We start from the raw sequence: 14653 nt of genomic DNA, 5'->3' as shown, positions 1-14653 counted from the left end.
GATTTGGTTCGGTTGCGATTGTACATACTTATGACCATTGGGAACTGCACTTGGCAGTTCTCAAGATCCTCGATGACGTGGTCGACTACTCGACTCGACCCGACGAGATACATACATACATACTACATACCCATAGATGAGATAAGATACAACACGTTTAGATTATGATCAATACAGTTATCCCAAATAAATATGCTGAATTACTTTCACTTCCCCAGAAAAGGAATAGAAGGTTAAAAGCCTAAAATATTCTTTTCCCGCAATAGAGATTAAAGTTCAAGATCTACCCCACGTCCGGGTATTTGCCTGAGGCATACACCATTGAACCGGCCCGATGAGAGAATAGTTGGCATGCTTAAGCCTTCTTGGTTTTGAAATTCAGTTGCATGCGACAGGACGGTGACAGGACGGGAATTTTCGGGAACGTAATAAGGGATCCGTTGCGATTAGCTTGAAGGCCCAAAGAAGTGCAGAGGGACTAAAATACCCACTAATTACTGCTCAGCGACTCCCCGTAATTGATTTATCTGCTGACGGAATACCTTGACGGTTCAAGCGAAGGATGTCTTGGGCTGTTTCTTTCAGCGAGCAGTGTATCTGCCATTTCGATTGTTTGGAATTCTTTTGTGGGTTTTCCGGATAGTCGATGAGGTTGCTCATCGCGAAGCAATGCTTGTCTATCACTGAGAAAGGCGGGGCAACGGCGAAGTAGTTCTCCCCGAGGAGACCACCTTCCTGGCCAAAATTGGTCTCCTGATGGCCCACAAGATGCTCAACATGGCGAACGAAGTAATCGAAAAGACTGTCATTGTCATTTACAGAGACATCGAATGAACGAAGCCCCTGAAGGTTCCGAATTTGAAGTTGGGAAAGGGCTCCAGAACTGGGTGCCTAGTGACCGGCACGCCACCAGAATTCGTCTGGCTTTTGTCCATCAAATACGGCGTTGTGGAGCAATATTAAAACAAGGAACCTCAACAGTTCTAGTCCAAGGTATCAAAATGTATGACATGGGAAAGAAGTGGAGGTACCTCACAAAGGCACTTGACCTCCGCTGAGAAAGGTGTGTTTGCGATTATCTACCACTTCATCTAGTCTGGTGCCCCGAAACGTCCCTGCGATGCCCTTTTCTTGCTGGTACAGCTTTTGATCACGTTTCTGGTTATTCTCCGCATGGGACGTCTATTTGGCCATGATCTGGAGTATTCGTTGTTGATGAACAGCGACTTCCATCCGTCGTCCCGTTGGACATTCTCAGGTGATGTCAGGGGCCATTTCGGGGTGAAGCACTTTTGTGGTATTCGTTGGCAAATCCTCGAGTGATACTATTCGTCATACTAGGGTAGGACTTTTGCTTCAATTGACTCTGGGAACTTGCACGCCGACTTGTTCTTATTGCCCCGAGTGCAAGTAATGTAGCCATGCTTGCGCTCGCATCGAGGCGCATAATGTTCCTGAGGGCCTTCACGCAGCGACAACACCACGCTGGAGCACGCGAGGGAACTTCAGCGTCAGCCGGGATCGGCGGGGGATCGCAAAGGGGCACTTTTGGAAGATACGTCCCGCGTTGGTAACCACAAATACCTAGCTCTTATTGACGTTATATCTTCGACAATATTTGGTAGGTTCAAGAGCCAGACGAGCACGATCCCACGTGTCTTGCACAAGGGTTAAAAGGAATGTTAGGTTCCTCTGGGTGTGTATACCACCTGACTCGCGTGCTACTATTTTCCATATTTCCATTCGCTCACAATCTCAAAAGGTCAGCAGCATGCTCCAGAATGTCGATCGTTCGATTTGTTTATTCTTCTCTGGAGAAAACAGACAAATACGGTATACTTAGAGTTGGTTCGCCCTTTTTATAATAAGACAATGCGTATGATATAGCCTGGTAGTAGGAGGAACCGCTTGCGGTCCCCAAGACACGGTACCTGTATTCTCCCATTGCGCAAAAGCGCAGACCCATTATCTTGGCTTCCCACAGGTTCATTATCAATTCCGGCTTCTTGCATTATCGGGAGATGAGCCCATCGTTACCGCGAGGCATTAGCTGCAGGAGGTATTTTGATGCAAACTAGCATAAAGACTTTCATTGGACTCGGACACGTAATGAATATGGCTGCGGTGTTGTTTCAGGTTCAAGATATTGCCTCTCGCGCAGAATTGTCTAGATTGGTGACCGTCTTGCTTTTGTAGGTTCAATACTTTTGCATGTGCAATTTGCAACCAATACTCCGACGATGGTTGAACTGGGTTTGAACGACATCACTCACTGCTGTGGCTTGTTCTTGAGAAACATCTTAGAACAAACTTCGTGTGTCTGGAAATGTTCCAGGTCATTCCGCTGAGGGTCTGTTGAACCCTTTGTTTCCCAGTTAGCTTTTGACATTTCTGCAGGTAGAGTTTGGCTGGTTATGATCGTTCGTTATGTGCGAATCAAGTTTTCTGTGCGCAACAGCTCTTTCTGGAATGCGGATGTTTGAAACTGAGGAGCGGCCGCCCCAGGATAGGGTATAGGTATGTGGCTCCCGTGCTCGGCGGTAGTGTCCCATTGCTAAGAGGCAATTATCCACTGGGAGGGGATCATAGGGGGACGAGTCCCCTAGTCTTCTGCGCTTGGCAGGCATATCGAGTCGAAAAACGTCAATGTGACGAAGACAGCCGATATGAACGTGAAGTGGGATGAGCCCTAGTAAGCCAACAGAGCATGAGGGAGGATAAGAGATATGGTCATGTGAGAACTTGATTTGAGCCATATTTCGATGGCTGCTTGGCCTCTAGGAGTCTCCCGAGGAGAGAATTGAGCCCACTGACGTGCAAATGACAAAGATATGTCTAAACAATGATTAAAAGGGCAGACAGGCAATGCTTGCGTAGTTCCCTCCTCAATTATTGTCTGTAAAAGGCCTGTAAGACTTTAATTAGCCTAGGATGGGTCCATTTTCATCCACAAAGCGGTTGGACTGCTGTAGCAACAGCATTAGCAATGAATTCACTCATTGTATTGATCATGGCCCAGGTATATAAAGACCCGAGGTAGAATTTCAACGAGCCCTGCCCCAAATTTGTCGTATTGTTCAAGGTCGTTAGTAGACCTGTGGCTTCGGCTTGCTGATTGACAATCGAATTCCACTTATCCGTATACGCTCGTTTAGGGTTGTAAGAAAAGTTGATGTCTTCTCAGAAAAAGTTGTAATTGACGTTATATCTTCGATACGTCTAAGGGTTCAGAAGCTAGACGTGCACTACCCCAAAGGTCGTGGACAAAGGTGGACAGGAATAAGAGGCTCCTGAAATTCTCGTACAGGATTTGAATGGGGTGTCTGAAGGCTTCTGCATCGAAGAGGGATACGCGTTGAGCGTAGAAGAAAGAAGCCATTCTTCGATTGGTGTTATCCAAAGATAGGTTGGCTTGAAAGCCCTTTGAGGCACAATTCGCTGGAACAAAAGTTGATTAAATTGGCTCACGAGGCACAGAGTAGGGGAGATACTTACATTTGGATTTAATGAAGGCAAGGCGACGCAGCACCAGAGCCGAGAAGGCGAAAAGCACAGAGATTGGCTCTATCTTTTGGTCTCGCTTTTCAATAGTGACACAAAGGGGTGTAATCCCATAGTTATGAGGCAATTTGTTATTATAAGTGTAAGGAATAATGTCACTAGATATCGTAGTAGTAAGAATCGGGGCCATGATAGATATATTGTCAAGATAAGAGAAATAGATGTAAGAGAGATGGGTGGTGAGGAGTCAAGGCGGGTAGACGGGAGATATTTGTGAAAAGGGTTAGTAGAGTGACAAGCTTTCTGTCTAATATTGGTGATGAATGATATCTTATGATAAACTAGAGGATACCTTGTGTGAATGGTAATGGTGAATTTAATAATGGCTGGAGGACTAAGGTAACTGTTAGGGCTTAGGTGAATACCTGATTCGGGATAGGGGATTCATGCCTGTACTTCTTGAGGGCTGCGTTTGAAACGAAAGCAGGTAGCGATTAAATGCCAGCTGGATATTTCTTACATAACCCCATATATACTGGGAATATAGCGAGCAGCCTGTACGTTATTAAACCTTTCTTGAACCCACCCAGTGGCAAATCTTACGATGTCATCTTGTCAATCGAGTGCTATGCGGACCTGGGATTCAAATGAGCTTGTTACTTTTGGGGGCACATGGTTAGATACTCGTGATAGGAGACATATCAGGTAACTGGACCATTCTTTTAGTAGAGATACTTATCATGTGCTGTTAGGGACAGGGTAAGGTGCCATGGAAATTGGCCAAGCATAGGACACAATCATACATGCCAGACGCTCTAACATGGAAAAGCATCCCAAATGTCTTTCGACTTATCCAGACACGTTTGAACAGCCCCTGTCCTAGACAGCGACGCATTGTCTGGATGTGTAATCACTATGATCGATAAGCAAAAACTTTACCTCCGATGCAATCCCAACATACGAGTTAGAAAAGCGAACCTCCAAACTCCGGATAACAAGTAACAATGCGAGGATTCACAGTTATCCGACCCAATCTGTCCCTCCAAGTCTTACACCCGAGTTTACGCCGCCAACGCACCCCGGATAACAAGCTCCCCATGTTTATCCGACACTAACGATTCCTTCGACGATCAAACACAACCTTTGGTGGCGAGTCCCCGCCACCCATAGGCTCGGATAAAGAAGAGGCGCACAACTAGTTCTGATATACGGCCTCATCCTCGAATCATGCCCCGCGGATAGAGAAGGGCCAAGACGACCGAACGGTCTTGGCTCGGGCGAGCTACAAAAAGCTTCTGGTCACCCCGCATCGGTCAGCCTGCTTCCCCGTGGGGAAGGCCCATGCTTTCGTTTGACATGTCGTGGGAGGGGATGGGGAGCAGCTTTTCCGATGATTCGTGCGAGGCTTGGCTTCCCGGATGGGTTATATTATGCAGGATGGGATGCGGAGGGGACGTGGTCTTTTCGTTCGATTGACACCGTATCTTGACTTGTTCGAGCTTGAAAGTTGGCTTTCCTTGAGGCAATAGAGCAACGTCGTCGATATGGACACAAAGTCGAATGATTTGGCGAAACGAGGGGAGGAGCATATTGAGCATGTCGAGCAGAGCGATGAACCGTTGAAGTCCACGAGGCAATATGATCGGTTTGGGTCGGCGAAGAAGACGGATCCAAAGGAGATTGCGCTAGTGAGGAAGATAGATATCTACATGATGGTATGCTTTCCCGAATAAAGTCATGTTATGTGAAGCTAATATGGTGTCAGCCGATTCTCTGGCTGATGTATTTCCTCAACTTCCTGGACCGAAATGCGATGGTCAATGGAAAGCTCAACAGTTTGTCGGAGGATCTCAAGCTGGAAGGCACGCAATACAATACCTGCGTTAGCATTCTCTTTGTTGGGTAGGATGATGACCTTACGCCATGGCCAACTCATGAGGCTAATTCTCTCCTCTGCAGATATCTCCTCGGCCAAGTCCCCTCGAACATGCTGCTCAACCGAGTCAAACCATCCCTCTACATGGGCGGCTTCATGACCGCCTGGGCCATCGTCTCCATCCTAAACTGCATCGTGAAAGACTACCACGGCCTCCTCGTCTGCCGACTCATCCTCGGCATCGTCGAATCCCCCTTCTACCCCGGCGCCCTCTTCATGATCAGCCAATTCTACAACCGCAAAGAAGCCACCACGCGCATGGCCATCCTCTACACCGGCAACATGCTCGCGAGCGCCTTTTCTGGGCTCATCGCCGCAGGGGTCTTCGCCGGACTCGACGGCTCGCACGGCCTCGCCGGCTGGCGCTGGCTCTTCCTCATCCAAGGCGTGATCACGCTCGTCGTCGCGCTGGCCGCCTTCTTCCTCCTCCCCAACTCGCCCCTTCAAACCCGCTGGCTAACCCCCGACGAGCGCCAACTCGCCCACGACCGCATCGCCCGCGACACCACGCAAAAGCAAGAAGGCACCAGCACCTGGGTCGGACTCCGGCAAGCATGCACGGACTACCGAACATGGATCTTCGCGCTAATGTGCAACCTACACCTGTCAGCCAACGGGTTCAAGAACTTCATGCCCACGGTCGTCAAGACGCTCGGGTTCAACTCCACCGTCACGTTGGTTCTGACCTGTCCGCCCTACCTCATTGCCACCTTCACCTCGATCGCGGTGTCGTGGTCCTCGGGCCGCTTCAACGAACGCACCTGGCACGTCACGGTCTCGAAGGCACTCGCGATTGTCGGGTTCGCAGTCGCCTGCGGAACACTGAACGTGGGCGCGCGCTACTTCGCCATGGTTCTCTTCGTGGGCGCCACGTACGGCGTCAATAACATCAACATTGCCTGGGTAGCCGCGACGGTGGGGCAAACGGACGAGAAAAAAGCGGTGGCTATCGCGTTGACGAATACGCTCGGGAACCTGGCGAGTGTGTACACGCCGTATCTGTGGCCGGATTCGGACGCGCCGAGGTTCTCGCTGGCCATGTACTGCAGTATTGGTTTCTCGGCGGGCGTGGTGGTCTGCGCGTGGATTATGAAGTTTATCTTGATCAGGGAGAATCGGCGTATCCGGGCGATGGATTCGGAGGCGATTAACTTCTATGCGTATTAGGAAGGGAAGGGAAGGGATTTGGGTATGATCATGATTTATGCAAGCTGGGTATGGATGGAGTTTAGGTCCGGGTATTTGTTGTTTAGCTCTGCGGGTCAATGATGTTAAATGTTATGAGAATATGATAAACTGTTACTGTTAGGACTTATCCTAGTCGGTACCAAAATTGATCAAATGCACGCTTTTCTGAAGGAGTTTATTTTTAGATGTATACGGAAGTACGGCCCGGCCCCGGCGTGGATACCTAATCTAATCTTACCCAAATAACTGACTGGGGGATTTCTTTCAAGATAGAGTATCAATGATTTCTTGTGGGCCAATTTATTTGGGAAAACATGTACCTCCCTCGAAGCACGTACCTTCGTGCTCCGTATCAGTTTGAGGATACGAGTCAAGCAGCCCAAATTAGGAAGAATTTAATCGGCCCAAAAAGAGAGGGGAAAAAAGAAAAGATACATCAGTAACAGCAATCATGCAGAGTATCCTCCGTTCCATTATTATCTCCAATCCCCCACGCCTCAATGATATGACATCAAACAACGTAAGCTGACCGGCGTCGATCCTGGTGGATCCAGATCAGATCCTCCTCCTTACCCCCGGACCGCATCGGACTAAACACGGGGTTTCATGGTCTACTGGGGGTGGTTTTAACTTTAATTGAGCTTCGTATTGCTGACCGATCCTCTCTACTTGATATCGTTTCTACTTTTCCATTGGATACTTTCCTGCTTTGCAAGGATCGGGCTATTGATGCTGCGCACTTTGTAATCGAGTGCAGGATATACCCGTGTTTCACTCTTATCTGCGTTTCTGTGCTCTGATTTCTAATTAATCAAACATTCTTGGACGTGGTCGAACTTCTCTTATCAACTGTCGACGTCTACAGAGCCAGCGCCAAGAGAATGGGGGTTCCCGGCAATTTCTTTTGCAGGGGGTTTGAAGCCGATCGCGATTTTGAAAGTGGAAATCTATGTACATTGTGCGCTTGAGGATTGTCTTTCACACTGCGCTCAAACAGCCACCGGTTTCAATGCTGGGACATGAGGGCTTTCTGTCGGATCCTACTCTGGCCCCGCCTATTCGTGACCATTGCGTCGCAATCATTACTCATGGGAGGTAGACAGAGAATAGAAGACATATAAAGCTGGGCCAGATACCCTTCTCAACTTCAATCATAAAAGCTGCTTCTATTCTCATGTCATCCTTGGGGTTCTCTTCCTGCAAGTCAAACAACCAATCCACTAAATCAAAGCATACCCAACCAGACCAAAGCAAATCACCCTTCAAAATGAGAATCCCAACCTACGTCTCCATCTTCCTCGCTCTTCTCGTGCTTGGTGCCGGTGCCTCTCCTATCCCAAACGAAGGGTCCGATGTTCCTGCACCAGGCCCCGGAAATGACCCCCAAGGTCCAGGACAAGGTGGAGGCAGTGAAGGTGATGGTCCCGGACAAGGGGGACAGAACCCCGGAGAGGGTGAAGGCGATGGTCCAGCACATGGAGGACAAGAACATGAGAACCTTGGAGAGGGCAATGGCCTGGCGTGGAAGGTCCGTCGGGTCGTGGAGACGGATGTGTCAGTTGTGATTGGAACAAGTGTTGTTGGGTTGCCGACAGCTACGCCGTGGATTTAGGGGCCGTTGCTCAGGGGTTTGGATGGTTAGGGATCTCTGAAGATGCCAATGGAGATTGAAGAGCGAGGATGCAATTGCTGGTAGATTCGAACCGAGGTGTGTTCTTTGGTCTGGTTTGCCTGAGTGAGATGGATGGTGAGGGTCTGCGGTGGGACAGGCCATAGCAATAGCACGTTTCTTGTCTCAAAGCTATTTGTATCAGATATCGTCTGTCTTTGCTGAGATGGAGCACAAGAAACGGAGAGCTATTTCGAAAATCAAAAATCTCATTCATCAACAATCATTAAGAATTCATTGCATAGATCATTCCTGCTAGACGGATTTAGATCAGTTAATCAACTCAATCCCAGAAATCAATCAGTCCACTCACCATGTAGGTAAATAATGCGCCCGTGACTCCGATAAACTCAATGCAAATAAATCAGTACCTCGACCCACTCCCCGTCTCGTAATCTATACGTCCATCAGCATCAGTATCACCCAGCATCCTTCCATTTAAAAGAAGAGAAATTGGAACGAGGGTAAGCGTACACCCTGCCTCCACGTCTCTATTCCCATTCCCATTATAATGATACCCTCCCGTCCCTACAGCCTTCGATTCCCGATGAAGCCTGCCCATATTTTTCAATCTCACCGACCGCATGTAAAGTTCCTGTTCGCGCGGAGGGTTGAATTGCTCCTCCGTCCGATAAGGAAACCATTGTTTCGTGAGGGCGGCGCCGAGCGAGACGACGGCGAGACAGGCGACCACGACGATGACGATGATGGCGGCGGTAGGGATGCCCATTTAGCTAGTCTTGGGTTTGTCGAGTTGGGATGATGATTGTGGAGTTATTGGCGGGGTATTGAGATTGAGTGGTTGATGCGGTGGGGTGAGATGGAGACGATGGCTTCAATCACCGGGTGATGAGAAAAGATTGAGATGTGCTGTGCTTTGTTGACTGGCTTTGTGTCACGTCACCTAATAGTCGGTTGAAAGATAGATAATTAGATAGATGGAGGTGGGCAGGGTTGATGGCATATTGCGACTGGGATGAAAAAGAGAGGGATGAACAGTAGATGAAGATGGAGGTGAAGAAGTAGGGATGAGGAGACAGAAAGTTCGCTGGAAAAAGGAATTGTCAAGTGACCATCTCGTCCTGATGCGGGGAATTCTCATTGGCAGCGGAAGCTGTCGGTTAACTGGCGCTGTTGCGTTGTACGACGGACCTCGTGTGTGGCGGAGTTGCGGTGATGTCTCACTTGGTGCGAAGTCTAGATGCTGTCTGAAGTAAAGTTCCTTTTAGTGGTGATCTCCTGCTTGTCCAGACCCCAAAGCTTAGATGGTGCCGATAACCAGGTACAGGACATAATGCCTATGGTGGCAGACAGATTGAACTATTAACCTAACTTACTCATAGTTAGCGCAAACGATACCTAGTCATGTTATACGTCACATAAATCGACTTGAATAAACCATCAGCTACTCAGTTACATATAGAACTGGCCTGCTTAACCCCGAAATGCCAGGATTCCTCCATCCTACCGGCCTCAGGCAGCAACATTCACATCCCCGGCCTCCTTCTCTCTTCTCCTAAGCACAACCATCAATTTCCCCGGAAATAAAGCAAAATTGTCCTGTGCATCATCTTCAAACTGCCGTGGATCTTCGCCCGGCGCAAACTCGAAATCAAACTCCATGACGAACCGGGCGATGGTCGTCCGAATATTCATCAACGCCAGCGGTTTGCCGATGCAGGCCCATTGTCCTGTTATGGTAGGTCCTTCTTAGTTATATCAAACAAAGGGTATATAACGAAGAGGTGAAATATGCCTTACCGGTCGAAAATGGAGCAAATGCCGATCTATCACGAACCAGCCCAGGAGAACTATACCATCGTTCGGGGATGAAGGAGTTAGGGCTGACGTAGCATTGTTCCGCTGTGGACCTCGTTAGCATTTCCCAAACCCTCAAGAAAAGAATAGCATAGAAAAGAAAGGCAGGAGGAACATACATCTTCCCAACACATACTGCGGACACATCACCGTCATGTCTCCGGGAATCCATACTCCCTCGACGAGAACCCCCTCCGGCGGTGTCTTCCGCTGCATGTGGCACGGCACGGCAGGATACAGGCGCAGCGCTTCATTAATTACCCCGTTTAGATGATCAAGATGCTGTATCTTGATGTGCAAGAAGTCTCCATCCGCTTCGACGTGCGGTGCAAGCTCGTTGCGCAATTTGGAAATCTCCGCAGGGTTCCTGAGCAGCTCGTAAACGATCGCCGCCAGCGCAGTGGCGCTGGTATCGCTGCCCGCTGTTATGATTAATCGTGAATCGCCTCCCAGTAGCTGTTGGTCTTCCTTGGTGGGTTCGCGGCCGTCGAGGTGGGAGATGAGCGCGGCGCTGACGTCGGGAATGGCAGGCGGGTTCTTCACATAACGGTTGGTCAGGGGGACTCAATTCAACGTACACATTCCTTGAATTTCCGATGAGAAAAAAACAGGGAATACCTTGATCCGCTGGTTCAATCTCTCCGTAGCCCACTCTAGATATTGATGCCAGCCCTTCGATGCCCCGGGGATACGGGCAAAAAAGCACAGCACCCACACCGGCAGGAATAACCCGACGAAGTCGAGCATGGCGCCCATCATCTTGATAGAACCAATAAGCTCTCCTCGCTCGATCCCCCCAAATCCCTCCCCGAATGCCATGTCACCCATCACGTCGAACGTGTAGAGGTTGAACCATTTGCGGAGCTCAAGCGGCTCCTCGGCCATCCCGGCTAACCGGTCCAACAGTCGTTGTCGATACGGACGCATTCGAACCTCGTATCCACGCAGTTGACTGTCGCCGAATGCAGGGCTCCAAGCACGTCGCCGTCTACGATGTTCTGCCGGATCACGCATTGACTGGAGAGACTTTGAGGGATGGTCTAGGTCGTAAAAAGCGGCCTTGGTGCAGCGGGTGTTGGGGCCGTAGATGGTGGCGATGCCACTTAGATGGACGATAGAGAGAACGGATGGACCGATGCGCACTATGGGGCCGTATACTTTGTGGAGGGCAAGGATCTTGCGATGAGCATCACGTTTTAGAACCTTTGTTGTGAACCAGATGGGTGAGAGGCGTGCGGCGATGGGACCGGGAAAATGTCGCAGAGGGTGAAAGAAGAGACGATAGATGATAAGGCTGGAATAAAGCCCCAGGAGGAAACACGCTGCGTGTTGGAGTGTGATAGAAAGGGATGTGCTCCATGGCTGGTTGTGCTGATACTGCAGGAAAGCGACCCCGGATGCGATTGCAGCGATGAACGTTTGTAGGTAGTCCATGCCATATAAGTGGTGCTCGCCTTTGTTGAAGTAGGCGATGTGCGATGCTGCCCCTGCCACGAGGCAAAGAACTGTAGAGGACACCATCATGGTGGGACTGCTAGGTAAGTGACCTCATATTCTCGGGAGGATCTAGACTATGTTAAATCAGCTTCCCGTATAATAAGCGGCCACATATATTGGAGCCTGTGTGAAAACATTCCTCTCTGGAATTAGGTTGCCCGATAACATTCTGCTGACGCAGTATGCATTCGTATTGGTCACACTTTACAATTCGCCTGAAAGAACCGAGGTCACACATCGTATACGTATGTAAGTGAGCCTAAAGGGTAGCAGGAGTAGTGGAATATAATGAGAGAAAGGGCGTGCGTTTCTGCCTCACGTTGATTAGTGATAGTAGGTTTATATCTCTGGTAAATGGATTGATTCAATTCGAGGGCCTCGCATCCAGTAATGTATGTTTAGCTGTAGATCCTGACATGCAAGCCTCCCCAGTCCCATAGATATTTCCTCCGTCCTTATTCAATTTACAGAGCATCAATGATAGCGTTGTACGCATCCTTAGGCTGATAGTTGCTGTCGAACAACAAGGGGGAGCTGTCAGAGCGCCACGAGTCCTAATTCCAATCAGCTGAGTCCTCGACACGAATCTTCTCCGGTGCTTACCTTGTCCGAAACACCCCAGACAGTGACACCAACGCAGGCCTCCAGGTCCAAGCAGGCATTCACGACCTATCTTGTTAGCTATGGCCTCGTGTCACGTCAGAACAACTCACATTCAGATAATCCTCCGAGCCGGCGCCAGCAATATCGAGTTCCGTCACGGCAATCTCGGAAACACCGGTGCCCGCGAGTGCGCTCAGAGCTGTGCTTGAAGTTAATTTAAATTCCGCTTCTCGAGACGGGAAACTTATCCTGAGACACCGGAAGAAGGGAATGCGCCCTCGCTTGATGGAATTAGTATCTAGTTTTTTAATGGATAGCTCTGGCTTTAGCCTACCTGATATGGGTTTGCGATCCTGCATGCAGTCAGTACTCCACTCAGCCAACAAGACTTGCTTCAATCGACTCACCAATCCCATCAATGGGAATGCCTGCATCCAACCACTTCTTCACGAGGCTCACCATGCCCTGGGTCTTGGCATAATCGGCCGAGTCCAAGCTATTCCAGTTAGTCCGTGATTTGCTGAAGCCTGCCTGGAATGTCTTACTTGTAATCGTTGATGTACAACTTGGCATCCGGGTCCGCCTCACGAGCAGTCTCAAAGGCAATACGAACAAAGTCCTCACCCAGGACGTTGGAAAAGACGCTGTCGCGGAGGGTGCCGTCCTCATCTAGGATCTCGTTGACCACATCCTGGATCTGTTAGGCTTGGGTGTCTATCTTGCGGCTGGTTGACATACCCAGGCATACACCTTTCCCTTGTATTGGCCCATGACGGTATTGATGTGGTCCTTGATGACTTTGGTCAGGGTATCCTTGTCGGAGATGCTCGAAACCCACGAGGGGAGCTGCGAGTGCCAGACTGTGGCCGTCAGAGGGGATCTTGCCATGAAGTATCCGTGAAGAGCATACCGAGGGTGTGACCGCGCACGAGCTTATTGTTGCTCTGGGCATAGTCGACCTAACATTAATATTGTTAGTGTCTTTCTTCGCCCATTTATAAGGAAGAATGCAATCCACAAACCAGCGCATCCGCTCCATCCAAAGTGAAGCTTCCCTGCGATGCTACAAAATTAGCCCATAACCTCCCTATCATGAAAAGGTACAAAAGTAACTCACGCTCAGTCGCATCCCACTTCATACTATTCTCCGGAGTCAATTGCCCAAAGTTCGCCGCGATGATTGCCTCATTCTGGCTGTTCTGCAACAAGCCCTGATCGGAAGCCGTGCCGAAGTACTTCTTGCCATGCGACGTGAAGGCTTCGTCGATGCTGGCCGACGCCTGGCGAGCGATGACTCTGGCCGAGGCAACCGACGCCAGGAGGGTGATGGTACCGGCGAGGTTCTTAAGATACACCATGTTGATCAAGTTCGAGGAAGGTTTCAAAAAAAAAAAAAAAGCTGGAAATAAGTTGAATTGGACTGCACTGCAGGATTGATTGACCTCCTGGACTTCCAGCATCCGACTACCTTTTAAATGATACAATTTCAACACCTCTGAACAGAAGAGCTAAAGCAAGTCGCCATCTTTAGGCTAATCTGTCCCCTTTCCCCATCGGGCGCGGACTTGAACCATTCCAAACCAGCGTCGTTTGAGCCAAGAAGCGCTCTCCAAGTGCGCAGGAGTGATGATCGACAACCTTACCTGCCCTTTTAATTTAAATGTCTCTTCAAACATCCCCGCTTCACGGACGAGCCACCGTCGGCTGAACGGTAGTTTGATAGTTGTCACTTGCCGAGGACTTCTGCAGGGGTCCAACCTCCAACAGTCTCGTGGATAATAGGATAAACAGAAGCTGCCTGAGCTATAGGAGCAATCGCACTGGGAAAACCAGGCAAACAGCTACCTGGATCAGTATTATCCGATCGATTCTGTTCTTCACCCGGGATTTTATCAACCGTTTTGCGCCTGAATGCCAGCCTATTCTTCACGGCAATTGATGCACCACATTGTGTCATTGTGCCTTGTCTTACTATATTAGCCTTTCTTTTTTTTCCAGGTCGAGAAAGCCACTTGGCGCCGCCTCCACATTTTTAATTGCAGGCTGTTTTGGGGCGTCTTGGCTGCGTCGACGGTTTGGGATACGGATGGAGACGTGATGGTTTGAGGGGTTGTTTCGCAGTGAGTCGGGCTAATTCTAGACTTGGAAGGATAAACTTGACATGATTTCATTTTTGTTTATTCGGTGGCTGGTTGATTTGCAGAGGCAGAATTGCATTGTTCCGAGTACCGATCGATCGCGGCCAAGTAGGGTGAATCGACACCTTAGGCATCAATTGTCTATGGCTTGATATTAGGATATCTGCCTTTGATGGACTTTATTGCTATCTGATGATGCCTATAGCTCTTTTGTTTTCTGTCTGTCTTTCCTAAGGGGTCTCAGTATACATCCATTTACATGACAGTTTTAAGGATGTGTAGCATCCAGAGTCGATGCTCTGT

General features: G+C 49.2%; 5 protein-coding genes across 5 annotated transcripts; 2 read left to right on the top strand and 3 right to left on the bottom strand.

Moving 5' to 3' along the window:
• Positions 1–5045: 5045 nt before the first annotated feature.
• Positions 5046–6604, top strand: LDX57_006145 (putative MFS transporter; the record flags this gene model as incomplete). The annotated part of the gene is made up of 3 exons (XM_046087836.1): positions 5046–5216; positions 5267–5403; positions 5461–6604. The coding sequence occupies 3 exons, from the start codon at positions 5046–5048 to the stop codon at positions 6602–6604; spliced, it is 1452 nt and encodes a 483-aa protein (XP_045943804.1).
• Positions 6605–7892: 1288 nt separating this feature from the next.
• LDX57_006144 (uncharacterized protein) lies at positions 7893–8237 on the top strand (the record flags this gene model as incomplete). The annotated part of the gene is made up of 1 exon (XM_046087835.1): positions 7893–8237. One exon carries the CDS (start codon positions 7893–7895, stop codon positions 8235–8237), a length of 345 nt encoding a protein of 114 aa, XP_045943803.1.
• A 421-nt stretch (positions 8238–8658) lies between these two features.
• On the bottom strand, positions 8659–9116 carry LDX57_006143 (uncharacterized protein; the record flags this gene model as incomplete). Its single annotated transcript, XM_046087834.1, has 2 exons — positions 8769–9116; positions 8659–8690 (listed from the first exon to the last, which is right to left on the bottom strand). The coding sequence occupies exons 1-2, from the start codon at positions 9022–9024 to the stop codon at positions 8659–8661; spliced, it is 288 nt and encodes a 95-aa protein (XP_045943802.1). The 5' UTR covers positions 9025–9116.
• A 465-nt stretch (positions 9117–9581) lies between these two features.
• Positions 9582–11636, bottom strand: LDX57_006142 (cytochrome P450; the record flags this gene model as incomplete). The annotated part of the gene is made up of 4 exons (XM_046087833.1): positions 9582–9985; positions 10056–10157; positions 10232–10649; positions 10731–11636. 4 exons carry the CDS (start codon positions 11634–11636, stop codon positions 9768–9770), a joined length of 1644 nt encoding a protein of 547 aa, XP_045943801.1. The 3' UTR covers positions 9582–9767.
• A 318-nt stretch (positions 11637–11954) lies between these two features.
• XYNF1 (endo-1,4-beta-xylanase) lies at positions 11955–14158 on the bottom strand. Its single transcript, XM_046087832.1, has 11 exons — positions 13330–14158; positions 13235–13275; positions 13123–13171; positions 12951–13072; positions 12758–12903; positions 12620–12708; positions 12547–12565; positions 12461–12493; positions 12323–12413; positions 12213–12278; positions 11955–12163 (listed from the first exon to the last, which is right to left on the bottom strand). Exons 1-11 carry the CDS (start codon positions 13670–13672, stop codon positions 12074–12076), a joined length of 1089 nt encoding a protein of 362 aa, XP_045943800.1. The 5' UTR covers positions 13673–14158; the 3' UTR covers positions 11955–12073.
• Positions 14159–14653: the final 495 nt, after the last annotated feature.

This window comes from Aspergillus melleus (genome assembly GCF_016097325.1).
Source record: "Aspergillus melleus strain CBS 546.65 chromosome Unknown contig3, whole genome shotgun sequence".
Lineage (NCBI taxonomy): Eukaryota > Fungi > Ascomycota > Eurotiomycetes > Eurotiales > Aspergillaceae > Aspergillus > Aspergillus melleus.
This window is presented reverse-complemented; position numbering and strand designations above follow the sequence as displayed.